This window comes from Lissotriton vulgaris, chromosome 4_1 (genome assembly GCF_964263255.1).
Source record: "Lissotriton vulgaris chromosome 4_1, aLisVul1.2, whole genome shotgun sequence".
Taxonomy (NCBI): Eukaryota; Metazoa; Chordata; class Amphibia; order Caudata; family Salamandridae; genus Lissotriton; species Lissotriton vulgaris.
This window is the reverse complement of record NC_141691.1, coordinates 962,470,069-962,489,720: the sequence shown is the minus strand read 5'-3', so window position 1 is coordinate 962,489,720 and position 19,652 is coordinate 962,470,069. Positions and strand designations below refer to the sequence as shown.

Genomic DNA, 19,652 nt, shown 5'->3' with positions numbered 1-19,652 from the left:
GCGCCGTCCTGCCCGGAGCAGAGACGTGAGCAGCATATTGAGAGTGCGGAAAACTCGTGGGGGAAGTGGACACAGTGAGTTCTGGAGGACATATAACGTCCTAGGAAGCATTACCATTTTGGTGACAGCCAGCCGTCCCATCAAAGAAAGTGGCAAAGAATTCCAAAATGACACCGACTTCTGTAAGGACGTGAGTATGTGATCTATATTCCGGGCCAGCAGCTGTGAATCAGTCGGGCCACCTGTATTCCAAGATAGCGGAACCCCTCTCGCTCCCATTGCAGCCCGAGGTCTGGTAAGTCTCCCAAGGGCACCGAGTCAAGTCCCGCCAGCAGAAAAATCAAAGACTTGAGGCGTGGCCAAGATGGCGGCGGAGTAGGACGCCTTTCCGTGCCGCTCCGGCGCTGATCCAACAAAGCATCTAAAAGCAAGATCTTGGTGCCCACGAGCCCCTACAGCGGCGGTGGCGACCGCCTAGCGGAGCGGCAGACTTTGGTGGGGTCGCCGAGGCGGTGTGACCTCGGGAGCGCCTAAGAGATCGAAAGTAACCCGCGGCCTGTGAGACCCCGAGCTTTCCGGACATCGAGGCCCGGTGTGGGCGAAGGGCGGGGCCCCATATCCGCATGCAGATACTGAAGTAGACGGACGGCCGTTCGGGACTGCGCTTGCGCGAAGGAGGTCCTGATGACCGGACCCGGATCGCACCCCACCAGGGGGAGTTGGTGCGCCGGCCCCCTGGTACTGCAGTGGCGCTCGGGCGGCCAGCGGCACTCTACTATCTACGCCATCCAGCCCTCCCCTAGCGGCTGGCGCCAGCGGCCTGTTCGAACTTTCGAGGCCTGGGGCCTGGGTGCTGTGCAAAGCCGTGACTGCAACGGGGCGAGGGAGCGGCTCCCCCGCTCGTTGGTGGTGCGACACGTGCTGGACGGAGGCCCGGAGGGCCGAGGCAGAAGGACTCCGGCTCTTGGAGGTTCCCGCCTTGGATACAGGAGGTCCCACGGATTGAGTGTGTGAGAGCGGGGGACTGGGACCCCTTGGTGGCGACGGGGGGCGCCGAACACTTGGTCTGCCTGCAGGCCCCACTACTCTCCATAGCCACGTGGAGCCGGCGCAGGGCGCGGGGAGCCGCCATGTCTACTGTGCAGCGCAAACGGAACCAGGGGAAGGACAACGCCTCGAAGGCCTCTCAACAACCGGCCTCCCCTGGGGCGAGTGGGTCATCGAAGCACTCGGACGAAGACGCCCCGGCGACGAAAGCCTTCATGTCAGAGTTGTTTGCCTCAATCAAGGAGGACATATCCGAACTCAGAGCGCAACTCGCCTCCGACCTGCGGGAGGTGCGGAGGGACGTGGACGGCATAGGAGAGAGGGTGGCGACCCTGGAAGACAGGGATCTGAGTGTGGCCACCGATGTTCATATGCTCCAGCAGGACATAATCCGCCTCACCGAGCAGAATCTGGACCTGCAACTACATACGGAGGACCTTGAGAACCGCTCCCGTAGAAACAACATCCGAATACGGGCGGTGCCATGGGACGGTGAGGCGGGGGACCTCCGAGGGTACGTCCAGGAGCTGTTTCTCCAGGTCCTTGATGACGCAGACACGAAGGAGATACAGATGGACAGAGTGCACCGGGTGGGATTGCCACGGCGCGGGGGGGGTCCCCCCCCTGACATCTTGGTGTGTGTCCACGATTTTCGACTTAAGGAGAGGATTCTTCGGAAAGCCCGGACCATCGAGTCGCTGCAGTTCCGGGGTCATCGGCCGCAACTGTACCAGGACTTGGCTGCGTCCACCTTGCAAAAGCGGAGGGAATTCCGCCCTGTCACCTCATTTCTGAGAGAGAGGAGCATCGCCTATTCCTGGGGGCATCCTTTCAGGATCATCTTCAGATGGGAGAACCGCCTGGCCCAGATCCGTACACTTCAGGCGGCAAAAGAGCTTTTGGGACTGGAAGATGTGCCGTCATCGCAGGCCGCGGAGGCCTCCTCGTCTCGACGGCGCCGCCGTTCGAGCTCATGGCACAGGGTGGGGCGCTCCCCCGTCAGTTCCCCTGCTAGACAACGTCCGGACCTTTCTGCCAGCCTGCAGGAACGAGGAGAAGCGGTCGCCACGGTGGCCTCGGCCACGATGGCCGACTCACAGCATAGCTCTGGGGCGGCCTAATCCCCGAGGAATGGCGGATCGGCGCCGGAGAGGCTCGGGCCTTCTGATCGAGGGATCTGTAAGTACTCTGGTGGGAGACGACCTCGATTGTGGCCAAGAGGAATAGTGGTTTCATTCCTCTGGCCTGTTGTTTGATTGGGGGCTTCCTACGGACTTCGGCCTTCTGATCTCAATGAGTATGGTTATTGCACTTTTTTTTCTGATTCTGTACAATGTTCTGTATTGTTTAGGGGGGGGTTTGGTTGAGGGAGCATGGGGCTGGGGGGGGGGACCTGTGACGGGTGGCCTTTGGGGATGAATGCGGAGTGTGAGTGGTGGAATGCGTGCCATGCTGTAGTGGGGTTGATCCGACGACTATTCTGGAAGCGTTTGGGAGCACGTGGCCGGGGGGAGGGGTGGACTGCGATATGGGCGCCAATTGCATTACTGACAGCGGGAGCCTTGTTTTGTGTTTATCATGCCGCTTAGTATAGGCACATGGAACGTCAAGGGCTTGAACTCCCCTCAGAAACGGCAGAAGGTCCTGAAGTATGTGGTAGACCATCACCTTGATGTTGTGGGGCTGCAGGAAACTCATTTGGCACGGAAGGATGAACTGCGGCTCCGCCACAGGGCGTACCCCATTGTGTACAGGTCCTCAGCTATCACGAAACATCGGGGAGTGGCTTTAATGTTTAAGGCGGCGTTGCATTTTCAACCTATGGGGGTCCGCAACGATAGGGAAGGGCGGTGGCTGATGGTCAAGGGGCACGTTCAGGGTAGGCTATGTACGTTTGTTGTGCTCTACCTACCCAATGCAGGTCAGAATAGGTACTTACAGGAGTTACTGGTGAGGGTGGGGGACTTTGCAGAAGGTCTTGTGTTCATGATGGGTGACTACAATTTGGTGTGGGATGGAGAGATGGACAGCTCGGGGGGGCGGCGGGCGGACACAGGGGTCTTTTCTGGGGCTGCGCAGCGGGGGATGGAGGAGATGGGTCTAGTTGATGGCTGGAGGTTTTTTCACCCTGATGTGAAGGACTATACGTTCTTCTCCCATGTGCATCGCTCCTACTCCCGTCTGGATTATGTCTTCCTTAGTCAGTCACTTAGGGGGGACGTTTTGGATGCCGCCATTCTCCCGATATCGGTGTCGGACCACAGCCTCATGGTGCTCACGCTTCGTTGGTCGCCTCCTGACACCGCGAACCGGAAGTGGTACTTCCCGGCTTCGGTGGTCAGGGACGAGGTATCCCATCAAGCCTTACGCTTGACCATTCGGGACTTTTTTGTTTGCAACCCCCCGTCGGACACCTCCCTGATGACCACGTGGGACGCCTTCAAGGCAACGATCAGGGGGACATGCCTGGGCCTCAACTCACAATTGAACGCTTTACGTAGGAAGGAGAGGGAGGAGCTAGAGACCGAGGTGCTCACGCTTGAGAGGGAGCACAAAGCTAATCCCTCGAGACTAACTCTGCGTCCCCTGACGGCGGTGAGGGGCAAGCTGAAGGCACACTATACGAATAGGGCCGAACTCACCCTACTGCGGCTGGGACGGCACTCCTACTCCAGTGGGAACAAGATTGGCAGGCACTTGGCCCGACAACTGAAGGACAAGAGGGAGCGTGAATACATAGGTGGGATTAGAGATGCTGCGGGTACGCTCCATCACTGTGATGGGGCGAAGGCGGACGTCTTTGGCCGCTTCTACACCGCTTTGTACAAGGGGGAGGAGCTAGATCCTGCTAAACAACGGGAGTTCCTGCAGCGCTTATCGATTCCGCAGGTCTCAGGGGCCTGGAACGACCTACTCGATGCCCCGATCACGAGGGAGGAGGTCCTCTCTGCCATCAAAAACTTGAAATTGCACAAAGCCCCCGGACCCGATGGGTTCACCGCAGTCTTTTATCAAACCTATGCGACTGAGGTGTGTGACTTCCTGGTCGCCCTCTTTAACGATATGGTTGGCCCTGGAGTGAATTCTGGGACTCTTGCGGAGGCAGTGATCACGGTCCTGCCGAAGCCGGGGAAGGACCCGGAGCGGTGTGCCTCGTACCGTCCCATAGCCTTACTCAATATCGATGCGAAGCTCTACTTGGCTATTCTAGCAGGTCGCCTACAGGACCTGTTGCCGACGATTATCCACGCGGACCAATCTGGCTTCATTAAAGGCCGTCAGACGCACGATAACACTAGGAGGGTAATCCACCTTATTGAGAAGGCGGACAAGTTCCACATTCCGGCGGTCTTGGTGGGGCTGGATGCTGAGAAGGCCTTCGACCGAGTGGACTGGAGCTTCTTATTCCTCACGTTACAGGCGTTTGGTTTCTCCGATCGATTTATCGCGATGGTGAGAGCCAACTTTTGCAGCCCGCGCTCGAGGGTGGCGGTGAATGGCCACTATTCGGCCTTCTTCCGGCACTCACGAGGCACTAGGCAGGGGTGTCCCCTCTCGCCCTTGTTGTTTGCGCTCAGCATTGAGCCCCTAGCGCTGGCCGTCCGGGAGCACGAGGGGGTGAGGGGCATCCCATTCACGGGGGAACAGCACAAGATCACCCTTTTTGCGGATGATGTTCTGCTATCGGTGGCCGACCCCGCTAACTCTCTCCCGTGTGTGAGAGATATATTGCTGGAGTTTGAAGCGGTGGCCGGCTTCAAAGTTAATTATGACAAGTCGTATGTCCTGAACCTGACCCTTTCTCCGGCCGCTGTGGCACAGGTGAAAGCGACGACGCCTCTTGCCTGGGCCTCGGGCTCCATTCTGTATCTGGGGGTTCATCTCACCCCTACGGTGGGCGGCCTCTTCGCGGCCAACTTCCCGCCCCTCTCGGCCAGGTCGCGGGCGGAACTGGAGAAATGGAAACCAAAATTCCTATCCTGGCTAGGACGGGTACATGCTATCAAAATGGTCCTTCTCCCCAAGTATCTGTACTTGTTCCAGGCCCTACCGATCCCATTGCCCTCCGCTTTTTTTAGCCACCTTAAATCGGTGATGTTAAAATTTGTATGGCAGGGGGGCCGGGCGCGGCTTTCGTTTACACTCCTGCGACGCCTGCGGAATGACGGGGGGGTCGGCCTTCCGGACTTTCACCTCTATTACAAGGCGGCCCAACTTAGAATTATGGTGGAGTGGTCACAGCAGTTTTCCGACAAACACTGGCTGCATATGGACCGGAGTGTGGCAGGCCGGTCCATCTGGGACCTGGCGTGGAAACCGAAGCGGGACCGCCCAGCAAACGCGTATATTAGTACCCCTACGGGGACTACGCTGAAAGTCTGGGATACATTGGCGGGCGATGAGAGGTGGACGACCTTTCCATCCCCATTTACTCCCTTACATTTCAACCCGGAGTTCCCACCGGCGCTCCTCGAGGGCCCCTTTGACGGCTGGAGGGAGGGGGGCTGCCGAGCGCTACTTCACCTATTCCACGGCCCGATCCCCTGACGTTTGGGAACTGTATGCGGGACTACCAAGTGCAGCCGGGGGAGCGATACAGGCATCTACAATTGCTCCATTGGGCCACGTCGCCGGGGGTGCGGGAGGCTGCGACGAGACCTCTGTCCGACTTTGAGGCCTTTCTCCTGAAGACCTCCGCCATGAAGGGGGCCATCTCCTTTCTCTACCAGCTGCTGCTCCGCTCTGCCCTTGCCCCCCGACCGCGCTACATGGAGCAATGGGAGGAGATGGTGGGGAGGGATATCACTGACGGAGAATGGTCAGCACTCTGGAAGGACATGACGCAATTTAATCACTCCATACTCCTGAGGGAGGCGCATTTCAAAACTCTTACGCAATGGTACATGGTCCCGGCTCGACTCCATCGCATCTACCCAGCGGTCACGGACAGGTGCTGGAGGGGCTGCGGCCTCCTGGGGGACTTCCGCCACATTTGGTGGGACTGCCCGATCATTAAACCCTTTTGGGCCGAGATCTTGTCCCATATTAAAGACATTCTGCGGTACCCTATTGACGACTCCCCGGAATTCGTGCTACTGGGGTTGAGAGACCCTGGCCTTGAACACCAGACTCGAGCCGACAAAAAAATCCTTTGGCTATGTCTTGGCGCGGCCAAACTTACGTTGGCTTCGGCCTGGAAGCGGAAGGAGGCCCCGGCGATCTCCCTTTGGCATGCTAGATTGTGGAGGCTCTTGAGTCTCGAGAGAATGGCGGACATATTTTTAGGCAATTACAAAAATTTCAAACATGTGTGGGGTCCCTTGGTGTCCTTTCTCTCTGCGGGATTACCTTCGGCAGTTTGCCAGGCTTCATTGAGGAATTTACATTTATTTCAGCTCTAGAGTATGCATGTTGGATGACTGGGGAATGCGAGCGGCGCCGTCACGGGTGGGGGGAGGGGGGAGTTTTGGGGGCAAGGGGTTGGGTGCTACTTTGGAACAATTATATCGATGAGAGGAGGCTCACCTGGAGAACGGGGCACTTCTGGACTACTTGTCGGCTGCACTAACTGAGCGACCCCCTGGTGGGGGATGAGTACGGGACTGCCGACGCTCACAGCAGACGACGACTTTCCTCCAATGGCTTTCTGTGTTGCAACTTTGCCTCCTCTTAATTTCATGCTTTCCCACTGAGTGGGACCCGCTATGCGCCATATGTGGTACCTTTTGTTTACTGTTCATTTTTCTTTGTCTGCAAAATAAAAATTTTTACAAAAAAAAAAAAATCAAAGACTTACTGCGGTTAAGTCGCAACTCGGATGCCTCGCCAAACCGATCTAAGTGTTGCAGTAGTATCGGCAGTGCCTCCCTGGCATTGTCCGCATATCGAGAGATGCCATTACACGTGTCCCCCACCGTGATACCCCATTGTTCCATATCCGTCCGGACTCAGACAGCAAAGGGCTCTATGGCCAGGGCAAACAGGAGCAGCAAGAGGGGACACCCCTGTCGTGTTCCCCATCCCAGGCGCCATTCCTCAGACCGTGCACCCCCAAGTTTCACCCTGGCACGAGGGGCCATATACAGGATGCAAATCCAACGACAAAAGTTGGGACCCAGCCCCACAGCGAGGAGGACAGTCCGCTGTGTCGAACGCCTTAGCGAGGTTGATAGACACCAACACCATCTGCTCCTCCCGACCACGCACCTCATAATAATGTGATTCAACGGCCGCAGGTTCATGGCTGTATTGCGCCCTGGAATAAAACCGCACTGGTCTTCATGGACCAAGTGATACATATATGGGGCCAAGAGTGAGGCCAGCAACTTGGATAAGATCTTTACGTCCCCGTTGATCACCGGGATCAGACGATACAACAAAGGTTTATGAGCATCCCCCCCCAGTTTCAGGATCATACATATTTCCCCCAGTGTCATGCTCGGCGGTAGAGTCCCGCTCACAAACACCTCAAGAAATACCTGCAATAGGAGTCATGAAAGTGAAACCTCGAATGTCTGGTATAATTCAGGAGGGAAGCCGTCGCTTCCCGGGGCTTGGCCCGCGGTAGGCGCTGCAGTGTGGTACGCACCTCACCCAACGTCAGGGCTTCGTCTAGGTCCTCCTATGCTTATTTGGGAATAGATCACAGGGTCAGCTCGTGAAGGTAAGGAAGATAAGAGGCCTCAGAAATGGAGGGTCTGCGGCGTATACCCGCTGGAGGTGAGACTGGAGAACTCATAGCAGACCCACTTCAGAGTGGACCATGCCCCTTGCAGGTCCCTGTAGGGCCACAATTATCTCCGGGGCCTGTTCCCGTCAGAGAATCCAGGCCAAAAGGTGACCGTATTTATCGTCCTCCCTGTGCAGGCGTTGTCTATATTGGGTGAGGGTATATCTATCGAGCCTCTCCAGGATATCATGGATACGAGACGCGTCCTGTTCCCCTTCTCGTGTTAGAGCCTCAGGAGTCTCAGAGGTCTGCAGATCTAAGAGGCTACAGACTCCGCATCCTGTAGTTCCTGTTGGAGCTGTCTCCGAACCCCGTAGGTGAGGCCCATGCACACCCCTCTCACCATCGCTTTTAAGGCGTCCCATTTCGTGGCCAATGTGAGCTCCCTCACCCTCACAATTAAGGTCCATGTAGTCATTGATAGCGGTTTCTATGTGATGTTTCCCCACCTGGTCCTGAAGGATCTCCGTTGGTAACCTCCAGGTCCTGGGGCGATATAACTGGGCCCCCCAATTCACCACACACGCTACAGGAGAGTGATCAGATAGAAAACATGCCTAACGGGTAACCTCAAGTGACATGGTTGACTCTGTGTTCGTGACTAGGACCCTGTCCAAGCGACTATGTGTATTTTGAGTGGAGGAAAAACAGGTATACACCTTCTGAGTCGGGTTTCTCTGGCGCCAAACATCTAGAGCTCCTATATTCCCCATGACCTCCCTGAGTTTCGCTGTCATTCGTAGTTTTGTGCCAGCGCGGGGTGGGAACCTATCTAGAATGGGGTCCAGGACACAGTTAAAGTCCCCAAACCAAAGTACTGGTACCTCCAGGTCTGGGATCAAAACCTCTTGCAGGGACTGGAAAAAAACTGGGTCATCCGTATTTGGTGCATAAGAGTTCAGTATGGTGATATCCCTGCCATCCAGCTTCGCTCAAAGGAACAGGTATCTCCCATGAATGTCAGATTCCACGTATTGGACAGCCAACGGGACTTCAGGGGCCTCCCAGACTAGGACCCCCCTAGCATATGTGGAAAATGAAGAGTGGAACACCTGACCCCGCCACTTTTTCCCCAATTTTTGGGCCCCTTCGTCAGTGAGGTGAGTTTCCTGGAGGCACACAATCAATACCTTATGCCTGCGAAGGGAGGACAGGACCCTATACCTCTTGGTGCACGTACCCAGCCCCCTTAAGTTCCAGCTTATACCCCATGCTAGGTTATGTGACCGAACATGCCATATTCCCCCACCCATGGAGCCACCCGATCCCGTGCCCGAAGTGTAATACATACGATGCCTGCAACAAACCCCCCCCAACAACCCTCCTGAAACATCTCCCTCCCCCTCCCTCGAGCAATTTACTGACAACAACAAAACATGCAGAAATGCCCTTCCCATGCTGGTGCCTTGGACGTGCACAGCCAACCCATGTGCCCTACCGGGCTGAACCATCCAACAAGTGGAGAAAAGAACTTCCCTCCCCCAAACCAGCCCCTGACAGATTCCAGCTATCTCACGGAGTTATGCAGGGACTCAAACAATCAAAGGATGTGCATGGGCAACAATGCGGACCCCAGTGCCCCCAGTATCAGTGCACACCCCAGTCCAATCACCTCCAAAATACTCTCACTATCTTGAATGGCCCCTTGGCACGTCAACCAAAGCCCTTGGGGCATTGCATTCTAAGACACAGCAGGACATGTCCCTCATGGCAGTACTGAGGAGGTAGTAACTGAGCCCCTGACAGTTTCAGGGACCGTATCAGTGGTGGGCTGAAGAGTTTCCGGGACCAGTTCTCCATCTGGATTGCATGAATATTTTTGAGAATAAGAGGAATGTCACATGGTTGCAAGATGAAATGATGGATTTCTAGGGATTCAATGCCCAGCGCCAGACCCCCTGGCCCCCGTACCACCCACCCCACCCGCATTACATACTCCGCCTCCACCCTCTTAGCCCTAAACCCCGGCCGACTCCCCAACTGCGCCCTAGCCGCTCCTGGACACACCCATGGACCCTTCACATGCATCTCCTGCAAGTATGACGGCACCAAGACCAACTCCACATCTACTAACAACAAACAGAGATCGGACACCAACCACCTTAAATGCATCCTGCTCAACACCCGCTCGGTCCACAGACACGCCATCGACCTTTGGAATCTACTAGACACCATCTCTCCGGACGTCGCCTTTCTAACAGAAACATGGATGAACACATCCTCAGCCGCAGACATCACCATTGCCATCCCAGAAGGCTACAAGATCATCCGTAAGGACCGCACCAAGCAAACAGGAGGAGGCATCGCAATCGTCCATAAGAATTCCATCCGCATCTCAACCAGCTCAGACGCCAACCTCGCTAGCGCCGAACACCTTCACTTCCAGATCCACACCGACCCCAAGACCACACTCCGAGGCACCCTCCTCTACAGACCACCAGGACCCCGTGCACAATTCAGTGAAGACATCACTGACTTTATCACCCCACACGCCCTCCCCTCCGAGGACTACATTCTACTGGGAGACCTCAATTTTCACCTGGAAAAGAGCAACGACAGCAACGCCACCACCCTTCTGGACAATCTCGCCAACCTTGGACTCAAACAACTCGTTAACACCCCCACTCACCACGCAGGCCACACACTCGACCCCATATTCACCTCCAGCAAACATATCTCCTTCAGTCACACCACAGTCCTCCATTGGACGGACCACAGCTGTGTGCACTTTGTCTACAAAAAGACCACAACCCACAACCCTCCTCAACCCACTCTGCGAAGAAACTGGAACAAAATCACCATCGAACAGATCTCCTCATCGCTTCTCCTAAACCCCCCTGCACACTCGTCGAACCCCAACCAAGCAGCCACTAACATTACTCAATGGCTAACCAACAGCGCCGACAACCTAGCACCTCTGAAAAAACGTCAAATCAAACTAGGCAGCAAAAACGCTCCCTGGTTCAACGATGATCTTAAGACATCCAAGAAACTCTGTCGCTCCCTTGAGAAGGCCTGGAAAAAAGACCAAAACACCAGCACCAAGGACGCCTTCAAAAACGCCACCCGCACACACCACCAACTGATCCGGACTGCCAAGAAAGCTGCACTCAAAGACCGTCTAGACAACAACGCCCACAACAGCAAGGAATTATTCAACATCGTCAAAGAATTTACCAACCCCTCAGCCAACTCCAACGACATCACTCCCTCTCAAACCCTCTGCGACTCCCTAGCCTCGTTCTTCCACAACAAAATCGCAGACATCCACAACAGCTTCGACAACCAACCCGGAGACCAACCCACCCAACCTTCTACCGTACCCTCACCCCCCTTGAACATCCTTAATGACTGGAACCCAATCTCCACTGAGGACACCATCCGCCTGATGAACTCCATCCACTCAGGATCCCCCACAGACCCATGCCCTCACCATATCTTCAACAAAGCTGACTCCATCATAGCACCACACCTCCGAGACGTCATCAACTGCTCCCTCAACTCCGCCACATTCCCGGAAAGCTGGAAACACGCCGAACTCAGCGCCCTTCTGAAAAAACCCACAGCTGACCCCTCCGAACTCAAAAACTACCGCCCCATCTCGCTCCTACCATTCCCGGCCAAAGTCATCAAGAAAGCCGTCAACAACCAGCTCGCCGCCTTCCTCAAAACCAACAAATCCCTCGACTCCTCACAGTCCGGCTTCCGGGCTAAACACAGCACTGAAACCGCACTCATCGCAGCAACAGACGACATTCGAACCCTACTTGACAATGGAGACACAGTCGCCCTCATCCTCCTTGACCTCTCCGCAGCCTTCGACACAGTCTGTCATAGCACCCTTATACAACGCCTCAGAAATATCGGAATCCAAGAAAAAGCACTGGATTGGATCACCTCGTTCCTCACCGGAAGAACTCAGAGAGTCCGCCTCCCACCATTCAAGTCAGAGGCCACTGACGTCATTTGCGGCGTGCCACAAGGATCTTCACTCAGCCCTACCCTATTCAACGTATACATGAGCCCCCTCGCGACCATCGCACGCCAACACAACCTCAACATCATCTCCTACGCTGATGACATTCAACTGATCCTCTCACTAACCAAAGACCCTAACACTGCCAAAACCAACCTACATGAAGGAATGAAAGAAGTAGCCGAGTGGATGAAGCACAGCCGGCTTAAACTGAACTCAGACAAAACAGAAGTCCTTATCCTAGGCACCTCCCCCTCCGCCTGGGATGACTCTTGGTGGCCAGAGGCACTTGGAAAAGCACCCATCCCGACGGACCACGCACGGAACCTAGGCATCATCCTGGACTCCTCACTCTCGATGAACAGACAAGTCAACGCCGTTTCATCATCGTGCTTCAACATTCTTCGCATGTTCAAAAAAACATTTCGCTGGATCCCCACCGAAACTGGAAAAACGGTCACCCACGCACTGGTCACAAGCCGCCTGGACTACGGTAACACCCTATACGCCGGTACCACTGCAAAACTTCAGAAAAAACTCCAACGCATCCAGAACGCTTCAGCCAGACTCATACTAGACATCCCGCGTAAAGAGCACATTTCTAACCACCTGAAAGACCTCCACTGGCTCCCCGTCAATAAGAGAATAACATTCCGCCTCTTAACCCACGCACACAAGGCACTTTACGAACTCGGACCCGAATGCCTTAACACACGACTTTCCTTCTACACCCCTTCCCGCCAGCTACGCTCCTCCAACCAAGCCCTTGCTGCCTTACCTCGCATCAACAAAACCACCATGGGAGGAAGATCCTTCTCCTACCTGGCAGCTAAGACCTGGAACTCTCTTCCCATTCACCTTCGCCTCACTCAGAACCAACTAGCATTCAGAAAGCAACTTAAAACTTGGATATTCGACAAGTAATTCCCATCCCTTCCTCAAGCGCCTTGAGACCCTCTGGGTATGTAGCGCGCTATATAAATTTCTTGACTTGACTTGACTTGCATGCACGAAATATCACTGAAAATGAAATTATGCCCGTACTTCTCATCCATACCGCAGCTAGTTTCTGTGTTGAAGGTTCTGGGAAAATTGCAGTGAGACTAAGCAACTGTAATTAAACATATAATTTGAACACCACTAGTAGCTCACCTTTGCTCACACCCCATAATGTATACATTGTTTGTGGAGCACATGCTTATACCAGGCTCCCTAGAGGATGGTCTGGCCAGTGTTATCTCTCTTTTCTTTTACCTCCCGTTTACATTGCACCATCTCACTATCACAGAGACCATTGACTGCAGCGAAGGAGTACTCACTTGTCCCCTGTAAGGAGTTATTAATACAGCAGACATTGATCAGACTGATTCTACTTTACAACAATTCACGGATGCCATGAAGGGTATTCTGCCTTTCTGTGGACCAATGCATAACAGTCTTAGTATCCATCGGCTCACCAGGGTTGTAGAAGGGGTTATCAACACTGCAGCAGGTATACTCACTAACATTACAGCTGAGCTCCAGGCTCCCAGGCTTGTTGCTCTTTAAAATCGGATGGTGTTAGATGTCATTCTTGCAGATAGGGGAGGAGCTTGTTGCGTCATAGGCAGTAGCCGCTGCATGTACATTCCAGATCACGCACCTACTGTGTACTCCGCTATCCAGAAGTTACATAGAATAGCGTCTGATATTCATCAAGACAATGGTTCTTGGTCCTTGACAGGGTGGTTCTGGGGTCTGATATCATCCTGGGGATGGAAGATACTTAATTTCTTAGTGGTCATTGCAAGAGTTGTCTTCATGGGCTGTCTATGTGTTAATTGCCTTCCAGTGTGTTGCACCTATTGCATAGGTAAGCTCACCCCTAGCCCTAAACTGCCAGGACACAATAGCAAAGTCTCTACCATTATGATGCAAGAAGTAATTGATATGATGTTGATAGATGAAGGAATTTTTGAATATTAACGTTTTTGCTATACATGCAATGATTCATCATCTTCTGCTTAGAATTGTAAAGACCCTACCTGATAGCCTCAATAAAGTACTTTAACCTCCCCTGCTAAAAGTAGGGTATGTTAGGTTTGAATAATCTTGTCCTCGTTATACACCTGTTCTATGCTATGTTAGGTTAGCAGGGTGTGGCAAAAGTAGGTATCATTCATATTTATAGTACGCAACCCACTGAGTTATCCCTGCAATGTGTAAGCTTCAATTAGCACATGTGACTGCATTTTGCATTTCGTAATCCGCATTAAGTAGTGTCTGAACTAGGCTTCATTATTCGTATTGCTTGCCTCTCAGGACACTGTATTCCACCTTTGAGGCTCAAGGTTGGATTCTGACTTACTAATGAATGGGCAATTCTGCCCTCGCATTCCTAGCCTTGTGTATAACTTTGCTCCCACATTAGGAGATGCCGAACTTCAGTACGGCAACCTTGAGACACTGATAGTATGTACCCATCTGGCAGGTGGTAGCCCATCTTCCTGTGCCTGCATTGTTCATGTTCGGCCTGAGCTGGTAACAGTTCCACTGTGGGAGTGGTTGGGGGGTTATTGGAGGAATGATTATGCATTGCAGACTGTAGGGGGACCAGTCCCTCAGCAGACATCTTAGGGTGCAGGTCAGATTGGACTCCTCTGCAGAGTGTTACTAATAAATGCTTATTTGTATTCTCTACTGTCTGACCGACTCTTCATTACTTGGGAAGGCATAGTAGGTGGTTTTCAGTAACCCTGGTGACTTTTCTGGGTCACTACCTTCACCTCGTTAGGCATATAATTGTAATAGATCAGTATGAGTGCTTCCTTGCAAGCAGGTGTAATTGGAACAGGTAACGGAAGACTTTTTAGTGTAAATACACATCACATAAATATATGTTTTTTATTACAAAGAGAAAAGATAATATTAGTTTTGAAATAAGGCAGCCTTAAACCCTAGCATATATAGACAAGGATGATTCATTTCGGTTTTGAAAAAAGGATAAAGAATGCACCTAAAAAAGTATTTTCAAAGTAATTTATTTAGGCACCAGTTCTGGTACTGAAAATTACTTCTTTTAGGCCTCTCATTATGATTGACCAATTAAAATTATCGTTATTTACCAACCTTGCAATTGCCGTAATCCAAGGGACTAGGAAATGAGAGGGATTACATGTTTTGGGGAATAACATGTAGGAATCAGTGATACCATGCTTATTACCGTAGACATTCACACAAAAAATTTCAGTTACTTTTAGCCTCTGAAATCTTTGTGTAAAAAATCTAAACACATTCTGATGGTTCCTGTTCTCTGGTTACCAGGTCCATCGGAATGTATGGGCCACTCATACTAAAAGCCTTATGTGGATGTGCAAATGTGATCAGAAACAATGTTGTCACTCAAAGTGCAAGAGAGCCAAATGTAGAAGTGGGCTGACCCATTGCCCCATTGTACGCTGTGGTGGGTAGCAGCAAAATGTGATTGAGAGCTGAACAGACCAGTGGATGAAGGGGATTGACCCAATGCACCTCTGGAGCTACACTTGTTTTATTTTGAATTTGTTTAGTATGTGAGGCTGGAAATTTAATTATGACATTACACACACCTGGTTATTCTTAGCATGCTGCTCCACATCAACATCTTGAATAGAAAGGCAGATTTTGGATTTTTTATGTTTAACTTTAAACATTTCTTCCTGTCAAAAGATGAAATAATATATTAGTGCAGAATGTCAATATATTTGAATATCAAGCGATAGAAAACGATTGCTACAAAAAACATTATGTCACTCTATACACGTATTTTTGACAAAAGAAAGTCCAAATAAAACAAGATTTGTCAATGTTGGCTTTTTAATATTGTCAGAACAAAAATATGAAATATTATCCATATAGTCATAAGTAATGACAGAACAACCCATTCTCCTGGGACAGGAATCCCTTCAATCAGATTGTTAATAAATCCAGGATTTGCAAAGCATGGCAAATCACTAGTGAGGGTCTCAAGGCTCTGAACTGTAGGTACGGGGAATTATTGCTGCCATCGGTGGGACTTCAAGCCCCAGGAATCTTTGAGCCAGAAGGCGTATTGAGGTGAACAGGGGCTAGACAACTGTGCGCCTCAGAAGGCTGCCCCTACTCCTGCAGCCCGGGATACCGTAAGTGTTGCTGCTGTCGGGTGGACATCAAGCCCCAGGAATCTTTGAGCCAGGTGGTGCTTTCAGCTGACAGGGGGCTGCAGAAACGTGCGCTACAAAGCCCTGCCCCACTTCCACAGCGCGGGATACAATAATTGTTGCTGCCATCGGGGGACTTCAAGCTTCAGGACTCTTTGCACCAGGAATCACTTTCAGCTGAATGAGAGATGGACAACCCCATGCTACAAATTTGTGCCCCCACTCCTGCAGTGCGGGACGTGCCCAGGTGAAGCCCGGGTCAAGTGTGGGTCTGTCAGAGACTGGCTGGGCTGGGCCATCCCTCTTAAGATTTGCCCTCTGAACACTTAGGTACAGTGTGTGCTTCATGCCCCTTTGTTACCCAGCGTGGAAAGGAGTTATTTTTTTTTAAGTTTGATTTTATTGAAGAGATAAAGCAAGAGGGAAGAGGGGAAGAAAGAAAAAACAGGAAATGGATACAACAATATAATATAACAGAGTGAGGAACATTAGCTAAAGTGAATACAAGCAGAAAATCAGTAATATAATAAAACTTTTATGAAAGGCATATATAACAAGCATGAGGAATGTATGAACATAACATATGTATATGAATTAGAAATACAATATAATACAATGAACTGTAAATTCGTAATATTGTCATATAAAGGCAAAAGGAAAATGAAGGAGGTTTTCGCACCTCAACAGTGTTAAGGTCTGGAGGGGCGTGTGTTGGGGCAGAAGAAGAAAGATATGTAACCAACGGAAGCCAAATCAAGTCACGTTTAATTGCCAGGGAAATGGGGGAAACATAACTGGTATCTAGTCTATGATGAAAGCAAACTGCATTCCACCAGGAATGATAGGAGACATTCGCACCTTGCTTCCAGTTAATGAAGGGGAGAAGGGGACTTGGAATTGAAAAATCGTCTGGACTTTTTTCCAGATGAGATTCCAAAATCTGAAGATAGGAGGGCAATCAAACAGCATGTGTTTGAGATCAGCAGAAGGACATGAGCATGACCAACAAGTAGAAGGGGAATCCGAAGAAAAACGGGATAAGGCAAGAGGTGTAAATAGAGTCCTGTGATAAATAAAATATAACGTTTGAGTAGTATTAGCAGCTCTAGAGGTCTTATGAAGTTTATTCCAAAGTTTGTCCCAGAGAAGTACAGACCAATCTTGAGAAAGGTCAGATTCCCAAGCAGTTTCGATTCTAGATTTTACCCTATCAGAAGAAAAACGAAAAGAATCATAAAGAGCAGAGGCGGAAGGAGTGGATTCTAAAAGTAGGTGAGTGGGTTAGAAATGGTGTAAAGAAGAAGGGGGGATAACATCATTTTTATGGAATTAAGTCTACCCCACCAGGACAGAAAGAGTGGATGCCAACGTGAGATAGCGGCATCCATTTTCTTGTAGATGTAATCAAAGTTTAGTTTGAGAGTGTCAGATATGAGAGGAGCAAACCAAACACCCAGATATTTGATTTTGGAAGGCTGCCAGGAGAAACCAGTTTGAGAAAAAAGATGTTTCTGGCATATAGAGTTTAGGGGGAGGATTTCGCACTTATCGGCATTGAGGCGATAACCAGAAACCGCAGTAAAAAGAAGAGACTTGCTGAAGAAAGGAAGGGATGGAGGAAAAGGGGTCAGAACAATAAAAAAGGATATCGTCAGCATAAACTGAAAGTTTGACCTGATGAGAACCAAATTGAAATCCCTTTATACTGTTATCCAATCGAATCTTAGTAAGGAAGGGCTCCAAGGCTAAAACAAAAAGCAAGGGGGATAAAGGGCAACCTTGTCGAACACCTCTGTGTAAAGAGAAATAATCAGATGTCCTCCCGTTAACAAAAATGGAAGCCTGAGGGTTAGAATAGAGTAAAGAGATGATAGAGAGGAATTTGGGAGGGATGCCAATCCAACGCAAAGCCTGAAACATAAAATCCCATCCAATCCTGTCAAAGGCTTTCTCCGCATCCAAGGAAATGGCTGCAAAGGGAAGATCCAGAGAAGATGCTTTACTAAGAATGTTAAGGAAAACACGTGAATTGTCGGATGAAAGACGACCCTTTACAAAACCTGATTGTTCAGGACCAACTAGATCGGGTAGAAGGGGATCCATACGTAATGCTAGAATGTTAGCAAGTATCTTATAGTCGGTATTAACCAGGGATATCGGTCTGTAATTTTTGCATAGAGAGTGATCTTTGTCCTCTTTGGGGATTAGGCAGATTAAGGCTTGTTGGAAGGAACCATGGGAAGAGCCTGCTGAGAGAAAGGATTGAAATAAGAGTAAAAGTTTTGGAAGAAGGAAAGAGGCGAAATGGCTATAAAATTCAATAGTGAATCCGTCAGGACCCGGAGCCTTACCGTGACGTAATTTAGAGACGGCGAGGGAGATTTCAGAAATCGAAATGTCCTGTTCTAGAGAAGCAAAATCAACATGAGAAGCCGGAGGAGAGGGAAGAGAATGAAAGTAAGAGAGAAGATCCAAAGATTCCGTGACTCTTTCGGGAGTGTAGAGGGTGTCATAAAATTGGACAAATTCAGTGAGGATATCTTTATCTTTAAATCTAGATTCTCCAGATGGAGTCTTAATGGAAGCAATCTTCGTACGTTCTTTTCTGATTTTTAAGTAATTGGCTAGAAGTTTCCCCATTTTATTTTTACCACCATAATATCGGGAATTACATTTTAACAAAAGGTTAGAGGCAGCTTCGGTAGTGAATTTATTAAATGGGATTTTCGCATCAATAATTTTTTTTAGGGAGTGGTCAGATTTAGAAGAATAGTAGGTTTGTTCTAAGTGTTTAATATCCGCTAAAATTTTATTAGATTTGAGCTCCCTAAGTTTTTTCCTTCGAGCCACAAAATTATTAATAAAACCTCTAGAAGCTGCTTTAAAAGAGTCCCAAACCGTAACAAAAGAGGAGTCAGGGGTATGATTAAGGAGAAAAAATTAAGTGGCAAAAGCAGTAAATTCAGAACAAAAAGTAGGTTCCAAAAGTAAGGCGTTGTTGACACGCCATCTGCCAGAGTGAGGGGAGAACGGAAGTAGGTCGAGGTCTACAAAAACCGGATCGTGGTCGGAAAGTAGAATGGAGCCAATTTCAGATCGAATGGCATGCTGGGACAGGGATTTGCTAAGGAAAATATGGTCAATACGGGATTGTGATTGATTGGGGGGGGGGGGAAACTGTATTCTCTCAAGTCTGGATTACACAGCCTCCAAATATCTAACAGAACATTGTTTTGAAAAGTGTTAACAAATTGGGTGTGCATTTTGGAGGAAACAAATTTGACTTTTGATTTACGATCTAGGAAGGGGTCCATGACTTGTTTACAATCCCCTCCGAGAAGGATGTAATCACCGGAGAGGGAGGACAACTTGGCAGAGGGCCAAAATGTAAATGTAAATGTAAATATGTGTGTCTTGTAAAGCGCACTGCTACTCGGAGGCGTCCTGGCGCTATCGACCGCTGGGGAACTCGTCCTGGCTTTTCCTGTGAGATGTTCCCTCCTGGGTATCTCAAAGGTGAAACCAGGCATCACCGGCATTTGTGGGGGGCTGTTGTGGAGATAAGGCAAGCTAATGCCCAGAATTGCCGAGTGTGATCCCTGGTTAGAGTAGGCACCGAGGCGAGAATTATCGAGTCCGCTGACCCTGGTTCACAACCCTGTCGCCTCGGGGATTGAACCCTGGTCCCGGGCCGTCCTCTGCTTCCGGGTCTGCCGCCTCTAACCAGTGAGCCACACATCAG

At 50.6% G+C, this 19,652-nt stretch overlaps 1 protein-coding gene across 1 annotated transcript in view; it reads right to left on the bottom strand.

Annotated features, from left to right (window-relative positions):
* Positions 1-19,652, bottom strand: part of C4_1H18orf63 (chromosome 4_1 C18orf63 homolog) — a 1,615,038-nt gene that overhangs the window by 214,957 nt on the left and 1,380,429 nt on the right. The window contains exon 12 of the mRNA XM_086966887.1: positions 15,341-15,430. Within this exon, the coding sequence (XP_086823013.1) occupies positions 15,341-15,430 (90 nt within the window). The remainder of the gene's footprint in view (positions 1-15,340; positions 15,431-19,652) is intronic.